Source organism: Notamacropus eugenii, chromosome 6 (genome assembly GCF_028372415.1).
Source record: "Notamacropus eugenii isolate mMacEug1 chromosome 6, mMacEug1.pri_v2, whole genome shotgun sequence".
Classification (NCBI taxonomy): domain Eukaryota; kingdom Metazoa; phylum Chordata; class Mammalia; order Diprotodontia; family Macropodidae; genus Notamacropus; species Notamacropus eugenii.
In genome coordinates this window covers 296,096,690-296,123,904 of record NC_092877.1, presented here as the reverse complement: position 1 = coordinate 296,123,904, position 27,215 = coordinate 296,096,690, and the positions used below count along the sequence as shown (strand labels likewise).

The following is a 27,215-nucleotide window of genomic DNA, read 5'->3' as shown; positions in this document are numbered from 1 at the left end:
TTGGGGACCTGGGTTTGATGTAGACCATTTTCAGATGAAGGGTTGGCTTGTGGCAGCTGTCATTTCACCAGTGAGATGACAGGATCTGGGAGCTTGGACCTTACAGAACATAGAGCAAAATAGGTCTCTAAAAGTTAATCAGGAAAGAGAAAGATGACAGAGAGGTAGGAATCAGTGCCCTACCCCTTCCAAAAAATTCCTCTAAACAGATCTAGGAAACATAACAGACTGAATCCTGATGGAGAAATTCAGAAAAAGTTACAGTGTCATTTATCCAGCCCACCTTGGCATAGAAAGAGACAGGCACCAGTACCCAAGGAGAAGCCATGCACCAGAGCATGAGGACACTGCCAAACCCACACCAGGGTACCCTTACAGAGACAGATGTGAACTGACAGCTTTGTCACCCACTGCCCTCTTCCAGGTGACAGATTCAGGTCAGACTGTAAAGGAGACCTGAAAGGAGGCTAGGGTGGCATTCTCAAGCAGGAAGGACCTGGATCATGTATCAAGAAAGGAGAAAGTTCAGAAAGGAAGTCAGCAGCACTAGCAGGGGTGTGGTTCAGATCCCAGCTCAGGGGAGGATCTCATTTTCAGTATAAAACCCAGCCTGCAGAAGAATAACCAGGGAAGGAATCCCAGACCAAGACCAAAGGGGAGCCTACAATTCTGCTACTCTGAAGAAACAGAGCTTTCCAGCTGACTGACATGGGCTGAATGTAGCATCAGTCTGTTCTTTCAAGAACTCAAATCCAGGTCAGAAACTTGCAGAGCTCAGTCCAAGGTGAAGCAGTAAACAGACTTTGGCCTAGATCAAACCGCTTTGGGAGTAATGAAAGCTTGCAGGTCCCCAATTTGTCCCTGAGGTCCAACACTTAATACCCCAAAAAAGCAGCAACAGGGCCAACCCAAACCTCCCCTCCAGAAGTGGTATAGTCCAGTCCTGATAGCAAGTCTAAAGTCAGGAAGTAGGCTGGAAGAATGGGAAAATAAAAAAAGAACCCCACCTTAATGAGCTGTTTTGGCAGCAGGTCAGCTCAAGATATATAACCTGAAGGAGAGAAGGACTTCAAAATATCTACAAGCAAAGCTCAGAGAAAAACACAGTCCGGGCAAAAATTCAACTAGAATTCCTGGAAGAGATGAAGCAGGAGTTAAAAGAGAAGAGTTTAAAATGTTTTTTTTATATAAATGAAATGAGAGTGTTTGAAGACAAAAGAAATGAGAACTATGGAAGAAAGAAGTGGAAAGGGAATCAAGTAACAGCTTGGGACAAGAAGCATAAAACCTTGCCCAAGGAACAAAACCACTACAAATAAAAGCCATGAGAAAACAAGAAATCTGAAAACAACATCCAAAGACTGACAAAATGGAAGAAAATGTAAGGTATTGCATAGCAAAAACAACTCACGTAAAGGAGAAAAAAAATTGAGTCATCATACTATCCAAACACCATGATCATATAAAGAATCTAGACAGTCTATTTTAAGAAAAACCAAAAAATAAAGTATTCTGATTTCTTAGAACCAGAGGGAAAAGTGAAAAAAGAAATAATCCATTAGTCATTTCCTAAAAGAAAATCCAAATGAAAACTCCCAGTAATATCATAGCCAGAATCCAGAGTTTCCAAGTCATAGAAGAAACATTATAAGCATCCGGAAAGAAAGAATTCAAAAGAGCCACAATCTAGACCTCACATGATTTAGTGGTCTCCACTATAAAGAAGAGAAGTTTGAATGTGATATCCCAGAAGGCAAAGCATATGGATTTACAGTCAAAGATAATTTACCCAGGATTTACCTGACTATAATCCTACAGAGGGAGAAAATGGATCTTTAATGAAATAGAGGACTTCCAAGCATTCCTAATAAAAAGACCAAAGCTACAAAGAAATTTTGAAGTGCAAACACTCCTCAGGAGTGAGGAGTTATAAAAAGGTAAACACGAATGAACAATGACAAAGGACTAAACAAGAATAAACTGCTTACATTCTAACATGGAGAGATTTTGCATGTGTCCCCTTGGAATTCTATCCTTATCAGGGATCATAGAAGGAATTCAGTTATTCAAAATCTTAGAATGGCTCTGTTGTGTCTTGATGATCTTAAGAAAAGAATGGAAAGCTAGAGAAAGAGGAATAAACTGGGGCGGGGGGAAGGAAGCGAAAGAAAGATTAGGGAGGATGATCTCATATAATTAGAATGTGATAATGCAGACATCTATACAAACAAGGATAGAATTTGGGTAAGGGTGGGCTGACGTTTAAATCTTACTATCAGCTGAACTGGTCAATAGAAAAAAAGAATACACACACAGAGTTGGATACAGAAATATATTTCATTCAACAGGGAAAATAGGACAGAAAGGGGAGAAGAAAAGAGGGAGAATTTGAAAGAAGGTAGATTAAGGGAATATTAGTCCTAAACAAACCAAATTCTAAGAATACACAAAAATATTTAATGTTCTTTGAAGTGGTAAATCTGGTAAAATGGGATTTAATGGGTGAGACAACAAGCCAAGAAAATATGTAAAAAACAAGCCACATATAGGATAAATAGGAAACAATACAGGATAACTGGGAAATAATTAACACTGGGAAGGAACTGGAATTAAAGAAGATTGGGATTTTTGTTGGAATTAAGAGAAAAACAGAAGCCAGGAAGTGAATTTGTGGAAAGAGCACTGAAGGCACAGGGGAACAGCCAAAGAAAATGCCCAGAGATGGGGGGTCTTATTCATTTAACAGTACAGAAGCCAGTGTCCCTGGATCAAATGTACATAGTTGAGCATAAAGTATAAGAGGATTGGAAAGACAGTAGAGGAGTGTTAGATTATGCAGGGCTTTGAACACCAAACAAAAGATTTTGCATTTGATCCTATAGGTGATAGAGAGCCCCTGGAGCTTATTTAGTTTTGGGGGATGGAAGAGATGTGTGTGACAAGGTCAGACCTACACTTTAGGAAAATCATTTATGACTGAATAGAGGATGGATTGGAGTGGGGAGAGACTATTGGAATAATCCAGACATGAGTTGATGAGGCATGCACCAGAGTTGGGACAGTGTCAGAGGAGAGAAGGAGCAATATTTGAGAGATGTTGCAAAGGTGAAATCAACAGTCTTGGCAATGGATTGAATATAGAGGATGAGAGAAAGGGAGAAACAAAGATGACACCTAAGTTGTCAGCCTGAGGGACGGGAAGGATAGTGGTGCCCTTGAAAGTATTAGTCAAGTTTGGAGAGGGGAGAGGGTTTAAGGAGAAAGATAATGAGTTCAGTTTTGACCATGTTGTGTTTAAGATGTCTACTGTACATCCAATTGTAGATGTCTGAAAGACAGTTGAAGATACTAGATTGGAGGTCAACAGAAAAGTTAGAGCACGACAGGTAAGTCTGAGCATAGATACAATAATTAAATCCATGGAAGCTGATGAGATCACCACCAAGTAAAGTAGTATTAGGAAAAAGGTCACAGGACACACCCCTGTGGGACACCAATGGTTAAAGGACATGATCTGGAGGAGGAGCCAGCTAAGGAGAAAGAGAAGAAGTGGAGAACCAGGAGGGAGTGATAATTCCAAAAACCAGGAAAGAGAAGAGGAAGAGGAGAATCGGCCATCGTCAACAGCTACAAAGAGATCAAGAAGAGTGAATATTGAGCAAAGGCCACTGGATTTGGCAATTAAGGGATCCACTGGTAAAGAGATCAGGTTAGAGGGAATGATGATGAAGTTAGAAGTGGCATTGTAGGGGATTAAGAGAGTGAAAAGGGAGGAAGTATAGGCCTTTATTGCAGAAAGCCTCCTCAAGGAATTTAGCTACAAAGGGTAGAAAAGATTCACGATGATCAATAGGGATGGAAAGATCAAGTGAGGGATTTTTGAGGATAGAGATGTGAGCAAGTCTGTAGACAGTAGAGAAGGAAGCAATTGAAGATGGGTGAGAGTGGGAATGACAAAGGGGACAGTCTGTTGGAGGAGACAGGATGGAATGGTATCCCTTGTGTAGGTAGAGGGGTTAGCCTTAGCAAAATATAGGATCACCTACCTCTTCATGTGAGACAGAGGTGAAGGAGAAGATAGTCACAGAAGGCATCTGAGTGACATGACATAAGGAGAAGAAAAAGCTTACAGCAAATGGCACCAATTTTTTCTGTAAAATAGGAATACAGTAGAATATGGTACCAGGCTGAAAGGGTAGGAAGAGGGGAGCCATGGGAGCTTTAATGAGGGATGAAACAGTTTAGAAAAGCCACTACAGAGGGTGAGATAGTGAGTTTACTAAGCAGGTGTTAGAAATAATCACTTTATATTGTAGAAGACGGATTAGAGTGGGGAGAGACTTGAAGCAGAAATATCATTTAAGAGACTATAACTGTAGTCTAGGTAAGATTTGATAAGGACTTGAATTAGACTAGTAGTTGTATGAGCAAAGAATGGATATGAGAGACGTTATGGAGGTAAAATTGACAAGATTTGGCACCTGATTAGATATACATGATGAGGAAGCATAAGGAGATGAGAATGATTCCAAGGTTAAAAACCTGATAACAGTAAGGGACAGAATATTATTTCTCATGTCTGTAAGATCTTTATGACATGGTCTTATTAATATATTGATGGTTTTCCTTGTTAAGTAAATGTTTAATGTTAAGATCTAAAAGTGTCATTGTTAGTGACTGATTGTATAAGCAAAAATGCATTGATAGGGGCTCAAGAGCTATAGTGGTGAGTAGAGGGAGAGCATTTCCTCTCAATAGAGTTGCCTCTTAGATCCTGAGGATATTTGAGTGGTCTGTCCCTGGGGTTCACCTACCTGACAGAATGGGCAAAAGAACTAGCCAAGTAGAATGAGTGGAGTTCTGTGCCCATTGTAACACACCTAAGTGAGAGGTGTGATGCACTACAAGTGGGTGTGGCCCACACCTCATGGGCTACAAAGGGAACTATGAAAATGGCAGTAATACATTCCTTCAAAATAGAGAAGGCTCCTCCCCCCAAATACCTGCTTTCACTTTTCCTCATCAAAAAAAAATACTAGAGGAACACTTTGTCAACAACCATGCCATTCGTTTTCTTCATACACAGACAATCATTTTGCTCTCTTGCTGAGCCAGAAAGCATCACATAATAAACACGTGCTGTTGTTATGAACCAAGAACACACAAAAACTTGTCAGCTACAAGGAATGGGGCCACAGACTCTCCTTCCCCAGAGCAATAGATGGAAAAGCCATCTGGAATGATCGGGCTTCCTTAAGGACACATAAAAAGGGCCAGAAGTCAATTCTCCTTCTCTCATCTCTCTCATGTACACGATCATTTGTATTCCTCCAAAGTAAACTGAGGGCAGCTAGGTGGCCCAGGAGATAAAACCCTGAGCTTGGAGTCAAGAAGATTCTTCTCTTTCTGAGTTCAAATCTGGCTTTAGACACTTACTAGCTGTGTGACCCTTGGCAAGTCACTCAGCCTTGTAAAATGAACTGTAGTGATATGACCAAACTTGTGCATTAGGAACAGAACTTGGTATCTATATGGAGGGTGGATTAGACTGGAGACAGGGAGACCATCTATGAGGCTAGAAAATAGTCCAGAGGAAAGATGATAATAAGGGCCTCCACTAGGGAAAATGATGGTGTAGTCATTGTTCATTTGAGGGTTGGCTAGATATGATAAGTAGGAAGCCTTTGGGGAAAACCTATCCCTGGATTTAAAGGGCTGGTATTCACCACAGAAAGCCCAGCTTTTCTCTCTTTCCCGTCCTCCCCTCCTTTCACCAATAAGGAACGTGGAATATTTCACACAAAGCAGTCATCTCCTTCATGTCTTTAAGCATAACTCCACAGGGCACACAGCCTCCATGTATAAAAGTAAACTCTGAATTAGACATTTCACCAGCATCAAGTCCAGGGCCCTAATTTTAAAGAACAGGAAACTGAGGCTCAAATAGGAACATGGATTTAGAACTCTAAGGGACCCCAGAGACAAGTAAATACAACCTCCTCATTTTACAGAATATAGAATAAATTTGTGCAGACAGAGGTAAAGTGACTTGCCAGGATCACACAGAAGTATCCATGGCAGGGTTTGAACACTTCCTGATTCCTAGTCTAGAACACAGATCACCCAGTTCATTAGTGGCAGATCCAGTTGGTGGACTGGTTTTTAGTGACCTAAGGCGTGTTTAGAGAATGAAAACTGCATCGTAGCTTAAGCAACCAGGGCAAAATTTCAGGCACTGCACTTCAGTGAGACTAGTATCTTATTTGCTTAACTGATTTTTCCTTTTTTCCCCAGGCTCATCGAGGGTTCGGTGTTCCAACATTTTACAAGGGTCCTGTGGGTAAAGATTGTGTCTCTAAGCCGCTTTCCATTTTCTTTCCAGATGGGACAGGTCAAATTTAGTATCTGCTTGGGCCCAGGGATGCTTGACTTTGATACATGTTGGCAAGTATAGTTCACACCTGGGGCTGTAGCTAGGGACAAGCAAGCCCTGCATTGCCCCATCTATGTTTTTTCACTAAGCCCTAACTTTCTCATGGGTGTGTTCTGGGTAAGTTTATGTTTAAGTAGATTCCAAATTGACGGATTGTGCCTTAACAGTTTCCCAGTTATCCATCAGGGAACATAGCTCTGATTATCTCACACACAGAAGACAGTGATGCCTTCACCTACATGATTTTCAAAGATGAAGAAAAATTAAATTTGCAAGCCCTCGTTAATAACCTGGGACATGCGACTTTCTATGAGACAGATGAGAACATCAGGTAAGCTTAGGTAGTAGTGGCAGCTTTCCTGGGGTCTGCAGAGAGGCATTATGATAAAAGTGGACAGCACCCTAGCCAGAGAACTTGTAAACCTGAATTCTGTTCTTAGCTTAATCATAATCGCTCTGGATATGTTCTTTTACCTTGATGACTTTTCTTTCTTTATGGTCCAATGGGAATCATAAATCCCACAGCCTGGTGGTCATTCCAAAGAAATCTTGGGGGTAAAACTTAGGAAGAACTGGTTTAGAAAAGTCAATGTCTGGCAAAGTTGCTGATTGCCTTGGAGAACTGGGCTAACATAACCAGGGGAAGAGAGGGCTTCCATCCTAGAACCATAGAATTATGAAGGTTGGAAGTCCCTGTCATTATGGAGGGGAAGATGACTCATATATATAGAACTCCCATACCAAACATATATATAGAATACTCATACCAAAAAAATAACAATAATAATTCTAATAACAGAAACAACCATGCAGATGTATCCTGCATCTTCAGAACATAGTGTTAGAACTAAAAGGAGAAGTTAGAGACCATCTAACCTAGAACTCCCTCTTCATTTTATAGGGGAGGGTCTTGTCATGGGACAGCACAGTGGCACAGTGGATAGAGCACCAGGTCTGGAGTCAGGGAGACCTCAGTCTAAATCCCGAATCAGACACTTAACTATCTGTGTGACCCTGGGCAAGTCACTTAACCCTGCTTGCCTCTGTTGCTTCGGCAAACCACTCCAGTATCTTTGCCAGGAGAGCCCCAAATGGGGTCACAAAGAGTCAGACACAACTGAAAGACGACTAAAGAACAACCTGACAAAAAAGAACAAGTCTTTGAGAAAAGTGAACTATTTTCTCCTAAGAATGAGCTTATAGAATACACTGTCTCCAAATAACCAGGGGGAATCTATATTACTCACCAATGGCGTCCATATTCCCCTCCCTATTTACAATATATGTGGCTGCCTCTCTGATTTTACCCTCCATTTATCAGGCTAGGGTATTAATGCAAATTCATTCATGAAGTTTTGAGCTTTTGAAAAGGATTTTGAGTTGTGTGTTTCAAAGAACAATTTTTTTTTAGATTTTTAAAAAATTTCCTTGGGAAAAGAGAGGAATTCAGATTTCTTATTTGGGAGAGGTTTTTTTAAGGGGAGAGGTGGGAATCACTATTTATCACTATGGATAAATGTTTACAAGCTAAGTGATCCCCACTGTGTCTATCCTCACACCCTAAATTTCCAGAGAGATTCTCCCCTAGGAGGTATCTGACATAATTGAGGTAAGCTTAAACAGGCTTTTGATTGTCACTGACTAGGTAGGTAGCACCAGAATACTGTTGCTCAGTTGTGTCTGACTCTTTGACTCCATTTGGGATCTTCTTGGCAAAGATACTGGAGTAGTTTGGCATTTTCTTCTCCAGCTCATTTTATAGATGAGGAAACTGAGGCAAAGAGTGAAGTGACTTGCCCAGGGTCACACTGCTAATAACATTTGAACCTGGTACTCTATTTCACCACCTAGCTGCCTTCCTTCTGAAACTATACCTGTTTATCCTGTATATATCATTTGCACGAAGTTGTTTGCCTACTGTCTCTGCTCAGAGAGGTTCAGGAGAGCCAACTGTTAATGTTTTCAGCATAAGCATTTATACCTCAAAAAAACCACAACACTAAAAATCAGGAACGAATTTATTGTTTTGTTGACTGTTTAAGAAAGTGATAGAGAAATGGTTAATAATGAAGATTAAACTTAATAGAGTGGACTTTTTACTTTTTTGGAGAGCTAGTTGCTGGGCAGCTAGGTAGTGCAGTGGATAGACAGCTAAGACCGGAAGCAAGAAGACCCGAGTTCAAATACAGCCTCTGATACTTAGTAGCTGTGTGACTCTGGGCAAGTCACTACACTCTGTTTGCCTCAGTTTCTTCATCTGTAAAATTAGCTGGAAAAGGAAATGGCAAGCCACTCTGGTATCTTTGCCAAGAAACCCCCAAATGGGGTCACAAAGAGTTAGACATGACTGAACAACAGTTGCTAAATATTTACCAGCATACCCTTGCCCCCATTAAACTGTTAGCTCCTTGAGAGGAGGTATTGGGGGGTGGAGGTTTCCTTTCTTTGTAGTAGACACAATAAATGCTAGTTGATTGACTGACTGACCACAAATTGAAGCAACTGAAACTGAATGTAGTAAAATTCCAAAGAAGTTTGGTCTCAGATAAAAGATATGAGAAGATACTTCCCCATTCACCTGCAGAGATTAGGGTCCACAGGTTTGGGATATTATAATGTCAAATTTTTTCAATATGTCGATCACTTTTGCTGGTTTTCTCCCCCTTCTACTTTCATTGTATTATTTTTTTAAAAATAAATCCTTTGTTGTAAGGGATGGCTCCCTGACAAGGGAGGATTGGAGAAGGAAATCTACATGACAGAACAACAAAAGATGTCAATAAACATCTATTATTTTATCTGTTTAAAAAAAAAGGAATAACGCCAACCTCTGATTCAAGTTCACATGTTCCTGAGGCAGTCTATCCACCTGGTGACGCATCTGTTTTAGGAGAGCTTTGAGCATGTGCCTTCTTAGAAAGGAGGTTCAGGGCATGCCACTCACCCACACTCTCCAGAATTTTAAAACTGGCATGTCATTTGTTTGGTTCTATTGTGAACAGTCACAGTAACATCTCTTAGCATAAGAGAAAAATGGGCCCCCATCTACTTGACTTGTATCAAGGGCAGGGGAGGGAAAGGGAATTAGACAACAAATGGAAGCCTGTCTTTAAAAGAACCTGAATGTACTGGCTGGCTGACCATGGACTTCTTGGTCTAGGATGTGTCTGAGTTTGAATGTGTGCTTCTACTTTGATGCAAAAGGAAGACAGAAGGCTTGGAACTGGTGGGACCCAAATCAACATGTCCATGCACCCCCTTACCAGTCGGTTTTCTTCAATCTCAATCCGTGTGTTGATGTCCACATTAAAACCCAGGATAAGGTGCTTATCACCTTTAGTTACTACAAGCAAAAAATCCACTTAAATCTGGGCACCAAGGTCAAGGTAAGCTTTCTTCTTTCTTCTACCTGCATCATTCAAGCTCATTATTCATGTCTAAGGAAACTGTTGGCATGCTTCAAACAGCACATTGTGCCATCCATCCATCCAATTCATCCATTCATCCATCCATCCATCCATCCAATCCACCCCTGCTGTTTCCTGACAACATATGACCAGAAAAGATTATTTAAGACCACAGGTTACCCCCTTCATCTCCTCATTTTAGCCACTCATAAACACACACACACACACACACACACACACACACACATTTATCAGGCTGGCTAATAATTGAAAAAGTTAACTTATATTTCATCTCTTTTTTATTTCTTCGGTTCACTCCGTGGCTAATGGTGGTGGGAGAGAGAAAAATATTCAAGTGATAACAGCCAGAGGGAACAAGAACCAGGATAATCAGTCCCTAAATAATCCAAAATTAACTGTTATATGCCCCCCCCATCGGGAAAAGGGAGAAAGCAAAAAAACTTCCCTGAGAGGAGATATAGTAGTGAGAGGGTAGAAGATGTACACGGTAAAGACAACGCTGAAAGTAGTGACTGGAAAATCACAGCAAGAAGGCTTGGGTTCAAGTCAGTCTTGCCTCAGATTCTTACTAGCCATGTGACTCAACACATCACTATCCTGAACTTCGGCTTGCTCACCTGTAAATTGCGGGTAATAGCAGCACCTCCCTCCCAGGGTTGTTGTAAGGGTCAGATGGGATACTAATTGTAAAGCATTTAGCACAGTGCCTGGAATGTAGGAAGTGCTATATAAATGTTGGCAGATCATCATCATCATTATTAGATGAGATCATAGACATAAAGCGCTGTGCAAACTAAAAGTACAACATAGATGTTCACTATTATGATTATCAACACAGACTTAAAGGTTCTTAAAAGCAATCTCATCTAATCCCCTTATGTTATAGGGGAGGGAACTAAAGTTCAGATGGGTTAAAGTCATTTGTTCTAGGTCCTACAGGCCCTATGTATTAATTAGCCCAGAAAGTGGAACCCAGATCCGTTGGCTGCAAATCTAGCGCTCTCTCCAGAACCAGCGATTCTGCCATGGCCAAAGGAAGTGGGAAGGAGAAGCAACTCACCATCATCAAAATTAACTTGTGTACTGCACTCACTATGCCCTCCTTAAAGCAGGAGTTTAACCTGGGGTCCTTGGATTTCTGTGGAACCCATAGATAGATTTCATGGTTGTCTGTGAACTTGGATAGGGGAAAAAATTATATTTTTATTAACCTCCAACTGAAATTTAGTATTTTCTTCTGCTATGAATATAAGCAAAACAAAACAACAAGAAAATGTCCATTATCCTCAAAAAGGTTCAACAGATTGTCAAACGTCACCAAAAAAAGGTTTATAAGGCCCTATCCTAAAGAAAAGTCTTTTTCCAAACTGGCCGACCACATACAAGGAGACAAAGAATATTTTTGTATAAAATATACCTCTTTTCTCTCACTTGTAACCATATACCTTTGGAGGTCCAGAATTAGTATGATGAGGGTCCAGGTAGAATATGCTTTCACTTCTTCTAGGATTTTTGTTTTTTTAACACTAAGGCAGGAGTGGAGGGACAGGCAAAAGCAGATTTCTAATTTCCGGTACCATTCCCTGTAGAAACCTGACAGAAGGCAGGGGGCAGAAGTACTTTGGTACTCCTGTGGAGAGCAAACCCCAGAGGATACAGTACAAGCCAGAGACAACCGTGGGTGGAGGGAGCACGGGGGGGGGGGGGGGGGCAGGGGAGAAGGTATTAGAGGGATGCTAAGGAGCCAGAAACTTTCTTCCCTAACATTTTTTTCAGCAAAAGCACAACACTGACACTCCTTCCCCCACACTTCGGGAAAGGTTTGAACCTAGACCTAGGGCAAGGGAAACCCCGAGGGCCTAGGGCAGGGCTGAGCCTAAAGGAGCTTTCTGGGAATCCACTCCTTTCAGGTGAAAGACTCTGAGACAGAGAAGAAACTGCTGAGCAAGCCGATCCTGGAAACCCACAAGCTGCAGAAGCAATTCCAAAAGGCAAACAGCCTCCTGAAGAAAATGAAAGACCTGTGCTGTCTGACCAAACGTGACCTGCAGACCTTCATAAAGGGCTACCCATCCATGTCCATAGTGGAAGAGCGGATGCGGGCTGGAAAGCTCAGCAAACTGTACACAAATCCCACTTAGGAATCAATTGTGTGACCCTGAAAGCTGGGTACCTGTCTCAGCTTTCTACACCCTCCTAAGGAAGCCCTGTAGTTGTAGAACTGAGGGACTTTTGGGATCCAATCACAACCTTTTGTGTTTAGCAGGGGGTGGGGCTTTTGGGGATTTGGTTTGTTTTAAAGGTGTTCCAGTACATAAAATTAACACTGCTCTCTTTGGACAGGATTCAAAGTTAATCACAATTTGGATTTGGGCAGGCAATGCTAGAGGGCAGTGGATAAAGGGTCAGACCTAGAAGTCAGGAAGATGTCAGTTCAAATCTGGCCTCAGACACTTACTAGTTGTCTGGGCAAGTCACTTAACCCTGTTTGCCTCAGTTTCCTCATCTGGAAAATGAGCTGCAGAAGGGAATAGCAAACCACTCCAGTGTTTCTGCCAAGAAAACCCCAAATGAGATCCTAGAGTCAGATACGACTGGAAATGACTGAGAAACACAACAAAAGTGTAACCCGGGACAAGGCACTGAACTCTTCAGCTTGTTTTCCAGTCCATAAAATCACAGGGCCATTGTGAGGTCAAAGAAGGTATCTGAAAAGAACCTGACAAACTCTAAAGTGCTATCGAGAAGCTAGCTACTAGTATTCCTGGTGTTTGGCCAATGTTTAGCCATTCCTCAACTGATGGGCCTCTACTTGGCTTCTAGTTTTTTGCTACCATAAAAATGGCTGCTATAGATATTATGGTGTTTTAGGGTCTTTTTATCATTGATCACCTTGGGTATATACCCAGCATTGGAATCTCAGTCGGAGAATATGGATATTTTCATCACCTTATTTTCTTAAATCCAAATTGCTTTCCAGAGTGACTGTACCAATTCACAGGTCCTCCAACAGTACATTAGGATACTTGTCTTTCCAGAATTAATTATTCTCATCTTTTGTCATTTGTGAATTTTCTGGGTGTGAAGTAAAACCTTAGGGTCACTTTGATTAGTGATTTAGGGTATTCTTTCCTATGATTGGGAGCTGTTTGCAATTCTTTTAAAAAGTATTTTTTTCATATCTTTCAACCACTACCTATTGAAAATAGCTTTTGGTTTTATATACGTGTATGTGTAGGTACTTACTGTTTTCTTTCAAAGAGGACCATGACATCACGGAAATGATGACATAACTTGCAGTTGACTTTGATTTGAGTGAGGGAGAGCTGTGCAAGGTCACCAGCCTCAATTTCTCCTACAGAGCCATCTGGGTCCAGTGGCCAGATATTCATCAGGGCAACTGCACATGGCCCAGGATGCAGTAGGAGACCCTGGTTGTTTTAAGCTAAAGTCTTTTCAGGTTTTCACTTGGAGTGAGGTAACGCCCATTCAGTGAATGGGTCTGTTTAAGAAGTGAGTCAAGGGATGACCCCTTAAATCAAAAAAATAAATAAAGCTTGGAGGGGAAGGACAGAAGGAAGGAAGGAAGGAAAGGAAGAAAAGGAAGGAATCCAGCCTGTAAACCCCAGGTTAACTGGGCAGCTTCCAGTCATCAAGCCATCAAAGTTGATCTTCCTTTGGAGAAGACAGGGAAAGGGAGAGGACAAGCTGAATTACCCAATTAGCTGTGTCCCCATTCAAGCAGCTCAGTCTACTCACACAGGTTGTGTTTGTCCTTCATTTTCAAAGAGGACCATGACATCAGGGAAATGATGACATGACTTGCAGTTGACTTTCTCCTCCAGAGACACCTGAGTCCAGTGGCCTGATATTCATCAGGACAAATAGGGATGGCTCAGGATGCAATGGGAGACCCTGGCACTTTTAGGTTAAGGCCTTTTCAGGTTCTCACTTTTGAGTAAAGTAGCACCCATTCAGCGAAAAGAGGCCTACTTTAAGAAGTGAGTCAAGGGATGGCCCCCATATGTGTACCTATACACACACATACACATGTAAATATATGTATGTATATACACATGCATACACACAAATACATGTATGTGTGTATATACATATATACATATGTGTGTGTATATATATATACACATAAAATATTTACTTAGTTGTCTACTTATCTTGGATATCAAACCCATAGGTAATTTATACAAAGCTGTTTTCACTCATGATCATTTTTCCCCTTAAAGATGTTAATTCCGTTTTGCAAAAGCTTTCCAATTTCATATAATCAATATTATTTAATTTTTTGCAATTGCCTCTATTCCTTGTTTAGTTGATAAATCAAGATCATGTTTAGTTTGGTATTATCTCAATAAATCAAATTTACAGCGCAGTGCCTGGCTATAATAAGTGACATGCTACTATTGTTATTATTATAATAGAACTCATCTCCTTAACCACAGCTGTGAAAGGTATAAGACCTATTAATCTCCTGTTTTAATGAGATCTTTAATATCTAGATCATGTGTTCATTTTGCATTTATTGTGGAATATAGTATAAGACATTGACCTCAGCCTGCTTTCTGCCAGGATGCTTTCTAGTTTTCCCAGAAATTATCCTAAAGACCATTAACGTAGAGGAGTTTATTGACTGCTGAATTGAGTGCCGTCATTTGAGTAGTCTTCCTTGTCCAGTCTGTCCCACTGATCTACTTTCCTATTTCTTAACTCATATTAAGGGGCTTTAATGACTTCTGCTTTATAATGTTACATAGTTATTATATAACTATAGTGCATAACTACAGTTTGAGTTCTAGAGGTACTGTTCCTTTTTCATTATTTTTCCCCTTTTTTTTGAAACTTTCCTTGATATTCTAGCTATTTTGTTGCTCCAAATGAATTTTCTTAACGTTTTACCTAACTCTGTAAAGTATTCCTCTGGTAGTTTAACTGGTAGAGCATTAAATAAATCTGTAAATTAACTTTGGTAGCATTTTCATTTTATTACTTTGGCAATGACCTGCCATGAACACTGACGATTCCTCCAGCTCCTTAACTTGTTCGTTACTTCCTTCAGGAACATTTTCTACCTACATACAAGTACTGTTTATGTTTTGATAGAGTGACTTCCCAAATACTTTCTGCACTTCATAGCTGTTTTGAAAGTGCTATTATTTCCAGTTTCATTTGGATGAGACTCAAAAAAGGCTGTGAGTCCTCCCACGTCACACAGCTAATCAGCATCAGATCCGGGTCTTGAACCCACTCCAACTGCCTATCTACCACAACATACTCACTGCTCATCTGTGTGTGGTGTGTTAAAAATGGAAAATGAGTTCTGTGAGGACTGCTTCTGTCCACCAAATTTCTACCTTTCATCTCTTAACTTTGGGCTCAAGTGTCTCTCATCAGGTCCACCTCCTGTCATGTACATGTGGCACATGGATACAGAAGCTAGAAGACAGACTCATGTCCCCACAGGTGGGGCTCCTGGTCCCTGTTCCTCTCAGGCCTTCAACGCAAGCTCCTGAAGCATCCCCATCCAGGGATCCCATCTGAGCAATCCCTGAACAGCAAGTTCAGATGCTCTCTGCTCCCAGCTGTGCCCACACACCTGTCTATCCTCCAGCTGATTCTTGGGAGGCAATTACAGAAGAAAATAACATCATTGAAGAAAATACTATTTTGATTTTATTGCAACTATTAAAAAAACTGAGTTTTCAATGCAATTAGCTATACTGCCAGTATCTGAGAAGATGACTATCTTCCAAACAAAGAAAAAATTAAACTGCCTTAAGATTTTAGACTAGTATTTCTGTCTTTCCATTACAATCATCCTGTCAGAAAAATTTGAAGACACAAAAGAGCTGGACAAGTTAGGAAGCAAACTTTTTATTTTTAAAAAAATCCACATTTATTAAAAACTGCAAGTTCCTAGCCAGATAATATAAAGCATTTTAAATTAATCATTTGAAAGTATATACACTATCTGTATAAGTAAACACCTGAAACTGTACAGATTTAAACAAATATTCATTTAGCAAATGTCTGATCACTACTATCCAGCACTTTGAGAGGTGTTTTGCGTATTTCAGAAATGAAAAATTCAAAACACAAGAATGAGTGCTGCTAAACATTTTGACCCTTAAGAATACACCCTCTTCTGTACAAGTAATTAAATCAGTCATAGTACTATACAGCAATCATGCCCTCATTTCTCTTGGAAAAGGCTATTCAAAAAGACCAAATATACATATATTGTACAAAATGGATATTTTACAGTCTATGTCCTTAAACACATATTTATAATAATAAGTGGAAGAATAAATATATCTTCCCCCTTAGTTCATTTCAGAGAACAAGCCTGAGCTCCTCTCAACCTTCCTTCTTAAAAGTCAGCTAATCAAGCAAACCCTACAACAAATGTAAATTGACTTGAAAAACAGATTATCCGCTCCACATAATGGACATCAGGACATGTAACATCTCTACACAATGAGCAGGCACCGCTAAAGGCGTGCAAAATGCCGTACTAAAGTCACTGTACAAAGAGGGACAGCCATTACAGCACATCAGGGTCCACTCACATGCCAGAGACCTGCCCAACACTTCATTTCTAGACAAACGTTTGACTAGTCCTAAAGAAGCTTCTTTTTTTTCCCCAAACAGGTCACATCTACTATACTGCTTTGGTTGCAGACCCAGACTGAATCCCTAGCTATGCTTTTGTAGGAATTTGTAGGTGTGCATCATTTCTTTTAGGATCCCTGATATACAACAGTGAGTTTTAAAGTGTTCGTCCTCCATCTCCATCTTCCTTATCTCCTTTACCAAGATTTATTCCACTGAAAGGGAGCTGCAGATTCACACCATGTGACTGCAGAGACCATGAAAGCATTCACTCTTCGAGGGGCTGCTGAGCTGAAATCGATGTGCCCCCACCCACACACAGGAGAGCCTCCCCAAGCACCAGACACTCTCAGTGGTACTTGCTGCTCACAAACACCTGCAGTTGTAGCTGCAGATTTCCCCACGCCCATTATGAGGCAGAGGCAGCAGCAGCTCTCTCTTCTCCAGCAATCCCAGGAGCAGGGAGGGGTCCCAGGGCCTCACTGCAGGGCTTGCTTCTTTAAACTACTCTACATCAAACACAGAAAGATAACTCCCTGAATTCTGAGGAAAGCAGACTGTGCTCCCGGAATATCCCATCTTTGCTACAAAGCAGTGTCAGAAACATAACATTACAGTGTTATGAATAGCATTTCTAGGAGCTTGTTCAACAGTGTTTAACATTTTAAACAGTCACACTCCTAGAAGCTTTCTAATTAACTTCCTCAAGGGTTTTCTTCACTAATCCTAACTAGTAACCTACTTTAATTGCACACATTTTCTCCAGGAATCATTTCACTGCATGTCCACAGATTAACTTCTGATAGCCATTTTAATAACATTAGGCAGTGATCTATGATTACAAGTCAATCTTTGGCATTTAGGGTGCTTTTTACCCTTTGCTTAGATTTCATTCTATAATCAATGCTGAGAAGCATCAGACTTTCAAGTAGTCAGTGGGCCCTGAGGGACCTCCCCACACCCCCCCCAATGTTCTGCAGGCCATGTGGGTGACTCCTTAGCCCTGCTCCGGCCTGGCATACCTTCCACATCTGTTTTCAACAATTCAACAACTTGATTATTTGGACACCGACAGCAGTAAGTTCACCTGAAAGGCAAAGTGAGAGGGCACATGAGCTGCTATACAATCATGGTGATCTTTATGATGCAAAAATGGAGCAGAAGAAAGTCTTGTGAAAGTTGAAGAGAAATCAGTGACCCCAACAGCACTGACATCTCTTCAAAGCAGCAGTGGGAATGAGACAGCACGGAGACTTGACCAGGCTCAAGGAGCTTAACAGAGAAAACAAACACACAGACTTGAATGACAGAATCCAAAGGTACAAAACCAATTACCTTGCTTTATACCACAAAAGAATTCTTGAAAAACCAGATGCAAACTGAATTTTACAAATGCACTAGAAAAAAAGTTTTTTTAAACCTGCTGTGACTTATTCTATGAAAGTAAAGAAATCTTCTGTTGTCATTCAGCCGTTTCAGCTGTGTTTGCCTCTTCATGACTCCATTTCGGGGTTTTCTTGGCAAAGTTACTGGAGTGATTTACCATTTTCTTCTCCAGATCACCTTATAGATGGGGAAATTGAAGCAAACAGCGTGAAGTGACTTGCCCAGGTCCCGCAGCTGGTAGACATGCCAGTTTTGAACTCACAAAGATGAGTCTTCCTGACTTCAGACCCAGAACTCTTATCCACTGCACCACTTAGCTACCCAAAAGAATTCTTTAATCACACTCTAACAGATTAGTATTTTTCATACTAAATTCTTGCTTAGAGTAAGGCACAGATGTTCAGCTATGCTCATAATTAGAAATATGGAAAGACTGTCAATCAGAGGAAACAATTCCAAAAAAAGGAGAAAAGCTCAGATGGATCAGGGAGACACTAAATAAACACTGGCTGCTGTAGTTCTCAGATCACCTCAACCTGCCCAACTACTATAGCACTTGATGGCTATACAATCATTTGACATTTAACGTGTTTTGCCAGGTAGCTTTTTCTTGGGTGTATTTCCGTAGGGCATCTAAGTGGTTCAGTGGATACAGAGTGTTGGACTTGGAGTCAGGAAGATCTGAGTAGGAGTCCAGCCTCTCTCACACACTTATCAGTGGCATAACTCTAGGCAAATCATTTCAGCTCTGCCTGCTTCAGTTTTCTCCACTGTAAAATGGGATAATAATCACGCACCTACATCAGGGTTGTGGTGAGGACAAAATGAGATTTGTAAAATCTTTTGCCAAACATAAAGCCCTATGAAATGCTGGCAATTATTACTATTATTCTAGTCAGCATGTAATTAATTACAGCATAAAGTCCATGAGGGCAAGATTTTTGTCTCATTCATCTGTCCTCAAAAGGACATAGCACAGGGTTTCTATGTGACATGCACCCAATAAACGTGTTCTGAATAAGCCCATGAAACAGAAGGGCAGGAGAGTCAAAATGGGAAAACACCAAAGACCAAGAATTTTACAGAGATAGAGGGACAGATTGAGACCAAGACACACACACACACACACACACACACACACACACACACACACACACGTACACATACATATATTTATACACTTATGTAACTACTAGAATTTACAACAGTGACAAGAGAAAATTCTGAGTGCTAAAGTAATTGGTTTGCTTTCAGTGTAATCATTCTGAAATCAGAGGCTTTTGGCATCCACGATTCAAGATAGCTTGTTCAGCTTGCTGGCATTTCCAAAGACAGATGGGCTTCATCCACAGCACAGTCGTCATTTTAATTGGCTCCCCACCCATTTAAAACTTACAGCTATCTCACAAAGCCAAAGACAATTCTAAATTTTCATTTTCTCCTCATCAGAACAGAGGAGAACATGGTCAAGTATAACAAAAGGATAAACCTGACTACTCAAAACAAATAAAACCATGATCAACGAGTGAAAGACAGTCTCCTCCAAGAACCAGCACTGTGAAGCTCACCTGCTCCATGGAAGGGCAAGCTACAATCTGGATATCTTCACTGCTGAACTCTTCTTTTAACAAGGCATGGAGCTTCTGGAATACTTGCTGAATGTTATTCTTAGAGAGAAGGAAATATATTAAAATGAGGCACTGAAAAATACAAGCAATTGTCTTAAATACGAAGCAATTAGAATGTCAAGTCTTAATGAAATTTTCCATAATATGTAGGAATAGTGTATCCTTCTCTTGCAGGATCATTGCCAAAGATATCTAATGTGCACTCAACATTTCAGGTAATGTGTTAGCACAAGCCTGGACAAGCTTGTCAGCTTATGTATATTGCAAAAACTAAATTACGGTAAGCCCTACGTTCTCAGAGAATATTGTAGAGTTCAGTAGCAATTTCTTAAGTAAAATGTAATAAAAACTCCCAGACACATAAAATGGATTTTGGCAATCAACCAAAGCTTTGGGGAAGGATATGAGCCTAACACAGAACTAGGAGAACTGAATTCTAATTCTGTGCTGACATATAATCCTTCTGTGGTCACAGCAAACAATCTGATGATGTTACTCACCAATATAGTAGGGAGGTAACTCCTATAATACTATGTTTTAGCATTAGGCCACATTTCTTGTCTGTGTTTTTTTTTTATTATTATTATGTCCATTTTCAAAGTCAACCAATAAGAACTTAAAGATGAAATAGCATAAGCAAAGAATGTGGTCAATAACCCTAGAGACTGCTGCCAGTTTGATGCTAGATATGCAAACACTCCAAGAATCATGGTCTTTTAGTGATCAACTTTACTGAGATGCCAACCATATCAATGTTTTATAGAGATTTAAAGTAGAAAAATGATATATTTTTAAAACAAATACCAACAAACTGGGCAATATCCATGCACAACATGGCAATACTTACCCTAACAGGTTTAAACAGGATGAATTCTGTATCTTTATTGGATAAGTACAGTGACATACTTCTCAACGTCAATGGCAGTTTTGTTTTTATCGTCTTGTAGGCACTTGACACTAAGTCATTGACTTTGACTAGAAAGAAGTTAACTCAGTTACTGACACAAAGAAAAAGAATGGGAACATAAACATTTCACTTCAAAAAGAAAAAAATACCAAAACCAGGATCATACATGGCTCAGTTCCGTTTCCCCTGCTTATTTTATCCTGTAGTTTTTTGTTGGAAGTCTCACATCACTCTAATTACAATTTTAATAAAAGAAAGAAGTAAAATAAAACTAACAGTGGCAAAACTTCTGGCTGACCAGAGGGGGGACCCAAAAGAAAAGTACTTTCTTTACACGTTCATTGCTTCTTAATCTGTTTTGCCTTATTATACCGAATTTTACGGTGGGCCTTTAGCCTTCACTGGTTAAGATTTTAACCCTCATTGGGCTATGTTTATAATTTTTTAAAACAATTTTTTCCAAGCTAAATTTAATTTTATTGAATGAAACTGAATTCAAAGAAAATTCAAATCCCACTTCAGTCTCTGTCCTGAGATGTAGCTTGTTCTTTTTTCTCCCACTTAAAAGTATTTTAAAAACAATTTTTAAAGAAGCCCTATACACAATCATCATCATCACTGTCGCTCTCATTGCTGTCATTCTGAGGAGTAAGGCTGCTTGCAAAGAATTCTTAGAGCACGGATACCCAACAATTCTATAACTAGGTTAAACTCCATTCTGATATGGTCAGAACATTTAATTAATGCCAAGGTGTGTTATGCTAGCACTGCCATTATCAAAATGAAATCTCCTTACTTAAATAGAAATGCAACTTGCTAAAATGAGATCTAGTTGAGTCTTTACAATGATACTCAAAGCTACTAGGATTCTATTTTAAGCAAAAATCACCACAGCTTAGAAAGGAGAATCTTATCACAGGGAAAAGAACATTTCAGTAAAACATCAAGCCCTTGGGCAAAGCTACATTAAAAATGGCTATTTGCCAGTTTCTAGCTGATTTTATTTAAGAAAAAGATGTTTACTGCACCCATGTTGCACATATTTCCATAGAATTCAACTCAAACCAAAGGCTAGAAAACTAATTTCCCCAAATAAGCCCCCAAGTACAACCAAAAACCATGGCTAAAAGTAGCAACTAATCCCAAGACTGTTAGATCTGCTTCAGGGCAACACTGAATTATGTACAAATAAGACAGGTTCTTGACTATAAGAAGTCAGTGCAGTCAGTTTAACACTATAGTCATGAATACCTTAGAACCCTTCATACTACAGGAAAGAAATCTGTTGTTTCTAGGCTTCTGCGCAGTAACTCAACTAAATGACCAAGCACTCTAATTCTGTTCTAAGAACTACTTCCATTTTTCAACACTGCATGCCAACTAAAATATTAAAAACATTACAGACAATAGCAGCTATATAAATATCTCCTTTACAGTAAGAAAAAGTCTTACACATCCTGGCACAAAGCTCTTGATCCCAGATAAAACCAATCAAGGTAAGTCCCTATTGGCTTGCTGTAGTTCAGTCGTTTTCAAGTGCCCGACCCCATTTGGGGTTTTCTTGGTGGAGATACTGGAGTGGTTTGTCATTTCCTTCTCCAGCTCATTTTACAGATGAGGAAACCAAGGCAAACAGTTAAGTGGTTTGCCCAGGGTCACACAGCTAGTAAGTGTCTGGGGTCAGATTTGAATTCAAGTAGATGAGTCTTCCTGACTCCAGGCCCAGCACTCTATCCACTTTACCAGCTCCTGCTGGTATCATCACCTAATCTGCCCCCCTTCAAAATAATGGTGATAATTCTCTTCAGTTACCCAGTTATCTTAAAATATATTCACCAGCTTCAATAATGCAAAACAAACCTTGGGAATTCATAGCTTCAAAGACAGAAAGAGGTTCTTATGGCTGTAATTTCTTTTCCCCATGCTTACTTCTAAATAAAAGCAGGTCTGACAAATGTCTCACCTTTTGGACATGGACAATCAACTCTGATGCCTTCTATAGTTTCCAAACGTCTGAGTGAAACGTTTGTAGCTAGCTATGTAAACTTTAAAAAAAAAAATACTTTCATAACTGTTTAAAAGAACTGGTTTCCTTTTTATTTCAGGCATTTAAAAATAGTATCCTGAAAAGGGGTCCTGCCACAAGGGTCCATGACACAGAAAAGGAGCTCCTCTCAGCTAGTGAATGAGGAAGTCAAATGGAAAACATCCTCAGAAGCCTGCACTATTATTGTTAAAGCACTTCATACACCATTAACTAAGGGAAACCACTTTGGTTGTTTGCGTCTAGTCACTGACAGAAGCCTCACTTCCAGTTCCTCACTACGGTTGCAGAGGGTCACGATCACTACTGGGGATGTTCCTTTGCTTCTTTATAGTTCCTGGGTCAACCACCTAGTCAAGTCACCAAAAAGGCCTGCTCAGAAAACATGGAAAATCATTTGTTCTCAAAAGACATCAATAGGACAAAATCAATAGTAGTCAAGATCAGGTTAAAACAAAGCTGTAGGATTTTAATCACAGAAATAAGGCAAGTTAGCACCATATGACTCAGAACTCAAAAGCACTTCAGAGATCATATAATCCAACCCTTTCATACTTTATAAATGAGGAAACTGTGGCCCAGAGACATTAGATGTCCAAGGTCACACAGTGGCAAAGGGCAGAAACAGGTCCTTTGACTCCAACTGTGACTCTCAATGAGGAAGTGAGGTGGTACAGGGGATAGAGAGCACCAGGCATTGAGTCAGGAAGGTCTGGGTTCAAATCTGGCCTCAGACGCTTATTAGCTGTGTGACCCTGGGCAAGTCACTTCACCCCCTATTGGCCTTAGCTCCTGATCTGTAAAACGGGGGCTCACTGGAGAAGGAAATAGCAAACCAGTCCAATATCTATGCCAAGAAAACCCCATGGACAAAAGTCCATAAGGGTCACAGAGTTGAAAAGACTCAACAACTCAACCACAACAAACTCATAATATCAGACTACCTAACATATATCTAAGATCCCTTCAAACTCTTGACATTATGTATCATCCAAATCACTTCAAATATGAAGCCAACCCTACTCCTAAACTGGAGGCAAATCAGTTAAGTATATATAGCAACATGTAACAGTACATATACACGGACACACACACAGACACACACACACACACAAATATTTTCTTCTTTATTCAGTAACCAAAACTAACCAATAAAAATAATGCCAAAAAGTTTAACAGTACACATAATAGTTGATACCAGTCCATACCTCTGAGCAGAACAATTATAATTTTCCCTCTAATAATCTCTCTCTAATTCGTTCTAAACACTGCTGCTAAAATAATCATCCTTAAAACTTTCAGTCCTTCATTGCCTACCAAGTGATGCCCAGAATCCTTACTTTAGCATTTCGGCCCATCACTCATCACTGCTCTTCCCTCTCTCTATTCTCCAAGCCAATCTATCTGCTATTTCCTAAATACAGCCTATATTTTCCTTTCTCCAAATTCTTTGCTCATACTTGTTCTCTAGGCTTGGGATGTATTATTCCCCAGTCATCACTAACAAATGAAATTCTGCTTGTCCACTAGGGCCATCTCCTATGAGTGGCTTTCCCCAAGTCCTCCACTTAAAAGCAATCACTCCCTTCCTTTCAACTGTCATGGCATTTAGTTTTTGTGCCTCTCTTATATTCACATTCTACTTTGCATTAAATTTATTACTTCACATCTTAATCCTGTGAAGTCCCCTTTACTTCTACATGTACTACACTTAACAGCAGCAAGGTGGTAGAAAAAAGGAGCAGAGGGAACTAAGGATAAACATAAACTTAGATGTTATTACTCTATATTAGAGACTCTCATCCAATGACCAATGCATAATGAGTAACAACAATAGCTAACATTTACATAGTGCCATAAGGTGGCAAAGAACTTTACAAACAGTATTTCATCTGATCTTCATAACAACACTGGGAGGCATGTGCTATTATTATCCCCATTTTACAGATGAGGCAACAGACAGACAGTGGTTAATTGAGTTGCCCAGGTTCACACAGCTGGTAAGTGTCTGAGGCTGGACTGGAACTCAGGTCTTCCTGGCTCCAGGCCTAACACTCAATCCACTGTCTGCACTTCACAGGATTAGAGCCAAAGGCAACAACTTTTCCTGGTATATTTGGCCATAATAATAGCTAACATGTATACAGCACTTTACATATCTTGTAACATATGATCATTTGACACTGAAACACTCATCAGTATTTGCAAAAATCCTACCACAAAAATAACTGCAGCTTATGGGCCAACATCTGTTGTAGGCTATGAAAAAGAGAAATTCTATGAAGAAATTCATACAGAATTCTATGAATAAGTCAATAAGACCTTGCAAGTTAAACCAATGCATACTTTAGTAATCAGTGATTTCACTATAGAGATGAACATAAGGAAAATTCGTGGAAAATACTTGAAAATATGGTTTAGAAGAAAAGAAAAAAGGCTAAAGACCTGAGGAGTACAGAGTGGAGTCACACCTATAAATTTAAAATATTCTCTCAAACTATCAACAAGCCTTTATTAATTACTTACTATGTGTTACACTATACTACACAACACCATACTAAGCACTAAGGACACAAAGAAAAGGTAAAAGCAGCCTTTACCCTAAAGAAGGTTACTTTCCAATGAAGGAGACAATATACACATAAATAGGTGTATATACAAGATACACAGAGAGGAGACAAAAGTTAACCTCAGAGGAGGTTTTCAAAGATCGATGGAGGCGTGTAGGGGTGTGGTGGGAGAGGCTTCCCTGCAGAAGATGGTGTCTGAGCTGAATCTTGAAGGACAGAAAGCATTGGAAGGCGACAATGGGCAACAGATGTCAGATGGGAGCACTGCGTATATGGAACAGGAGGTAGGCTGGTATGGCTCAACCAAAGACTGGAAAGAGGGAAATAATGTCTAAGAATCCTGGAATGATAGGGAAGAAGCGTTAAATGCCAAAGGGAAGGTTAGTTTTAAATTCTGGAGGTCGTAGGGAGCCACTAGGCTTGATTAAAGAAGAAAAGGACATTGTTAGACCTGTGCTCTAAGAAAATCACCTTAATACACGTGTAGGATAGACTGAAGAAAACTGGAAGGAACTAGGCATGGTAAACAACAAATAATAATTTTTTAAAAAGCAAAACTAATATTTCAGAAGGCAGGAAACTACTCATTCCAAAATCAGACCCCTCATTTGTTAGGGAAAAATTAACAGAAAGAACAAAATTGAGGAAAGGTGTAGCACACTATCCAAACAGCTCTAATCTGATCTGAACAAGTTGCTGATGCTGAAAAATGAGAATGAACAAAACTCTGCTAACCATACCTTAACAAAATCCAAACAATGTACATTAATGGCCATAGTGAGAAGTCCAAGAGAGATAGGAAACTCCCTCAGGCATTAAGTGCTTATCTTTACAGTAAGCTGAGAGAGAAAGCATCCGGGGGTAATACCAGTTTAATATATAAATATTAATATATAGCATATAAACACTGTGCAAAAATCTTACAGAGAAGAAGAGTGGAGGTTTGTGAGCAGAGTCATAAAACATTGAGATACAGTGGAAGAAAAAGGAAGTTTAAAGAAAGATGGCAAAAGACAATCTAAAGAATCACCCCAAAGGCATCTGAAGGTGGAACTGGAAGGGAGAATGGAATAGAGGGCAAATGGTAATAAAGAGTAAAGACTTTTTTTTTTTAATCCCTTGTCACTATCAAAAGCAGTAGTGGACAGGTTCCATTGAACCTGGAACTTCACACTTCAAGAGATGATTTCTGAGAAAATGGAAATGGTACTGAAGAAGCAAAGACAGAAAAGCAGCTGGACAGAGCCACTCTACACAGAGAAGGTCTTTAAGGGAATTAAAAAGTGGATCATGCTAAAAATAAGGGAAAAAAATCTCAGACCTTAACATCATGCCCTAAAAAAGTGACAGAGAACATCAATACCTATCAATCCATGTGCCTACTTTCCCATCTACAGAAAATTTTTATTAAAATAATCTGCAGGTGCATCCTTGATGTAAAGCTCAGAAGGGGACAGATTATCCCCCCAAAATATTCTATAATAGATCATATCTTTATAGTGTCACAATTGACTGAAAGGTACAGAAAACAAAAGATTGTATCTTGCTTATAGCTTCTCTCTAAAAAAGCATTTGATTCAGAAGAGTAAACCATCACTTCAAAGGCTCTTGATCAATGAGATATTTCCCAGGTATAAGTCAAAAAAATGCCAGATTCCTTGAAAGATGTAAATACATAGTTAACTTTGTCTGATGGCCCACTGATCAGCAATATCAAGCAAGGCACACAGAGGTTCTCTTTCGATGGTGAGATCATCCAGATGCTTCTGTTTGTAAATTACATGGTATATGGAGCATCAAACCTTCTAGCTCTTACAGAGACTCATAAATGAGACCCAATCACTCAAATGAATTTAACTATCCACACAGGAAAAACCAAGTGGATACAGAAAGTCCAGATTATGCCATGAGGTTGGATGGACAACCCACAGAGTTTGTACATTAGTATAAAAAACTTGGACAGACATGACAAATGGTATAGTAAGTTGGGTTTTGAATTGAACAGATAAAGAACAGGAAGAATTGCCTTGTTTAGAAATTGCATAGTTCTTTTTAATAAAGAAAGGAAATTATCTTAATTTTCTTTCTGAAATAAAGGCCCATCTTTTTAACACCATTTTTACAGTGATGTTGTGTGGCTGAGTCGTCATATACTAGTCAATGAAGAAGTGAAATTGAGGATCTCCAAAAGA

The 27,215-nt window shown here is 39.8% G+C and overlaps 2 protein-coding genes across 4 annotated transcripts in view; one reads left to right on the top strand and one right to left on the bottom strand.

Moving 5' to 3' along the window:
- Positions 1-14,841, top strand: part of ERICH6B (glutamate rich 6B) — a 99,248-nt gene extending 84,407 nt beyond the window's left edge. For 2 of the 3 annotated variants that reach the window (XM_072617200.1, XM_072617199.1), the window contains 4 exons: positions 6,295-6,401; positions 6,609-6,764; positions 9,594-9,819; positions 11,772-14,841. In XM_072617200.1, coding sequence (XP_072473301.1) covers positions 6,295-6,401; positions 6,609-6,764; positions 9,594-9,819; positions 11,772-12,002 — 720 coding nt within the window. In that variant the 3' untranslated portion in view covers positions 12,003-14,841. The remainder of the gene's footprint in view (positions 1-6,294; positions 6,402-6,608; positions 6,765-9,593; positions 9,820-11,771) is intronic. The other variant, XM_072617201.1, reaches the window with a different exon arrangement.
- Positions 14,842-15,734: 893 nt separating this feature from the next.
- Positions 15,735-27,215, bottom strand: part of COG3 (component of oligomeric golgi complex 3) — a 73,826-nt gene continuing 62,345 nt past the window's right edge. Inside the window, exons 21-23 of the mRNA XM_072617198.1 lie at positions 20,350-20,477; positions 19,443-19,541; positions 15,735-17,575 (exon numbers count right to left, since the gene is read on the bottom strand). Of these exons, the coding sequence (XP_072473299.1) occupies positions 17,546-17,575; positions 19,443-19,541; positions 20,350-20,477 (257 nt within the window). The 3' untranslated portion in view covers positions 15,735-17,545. The remainder of the gene's footprint in view (positions 17,576-19,442; positions 19,542-20,349; positions 20,478-27,215) is intronic.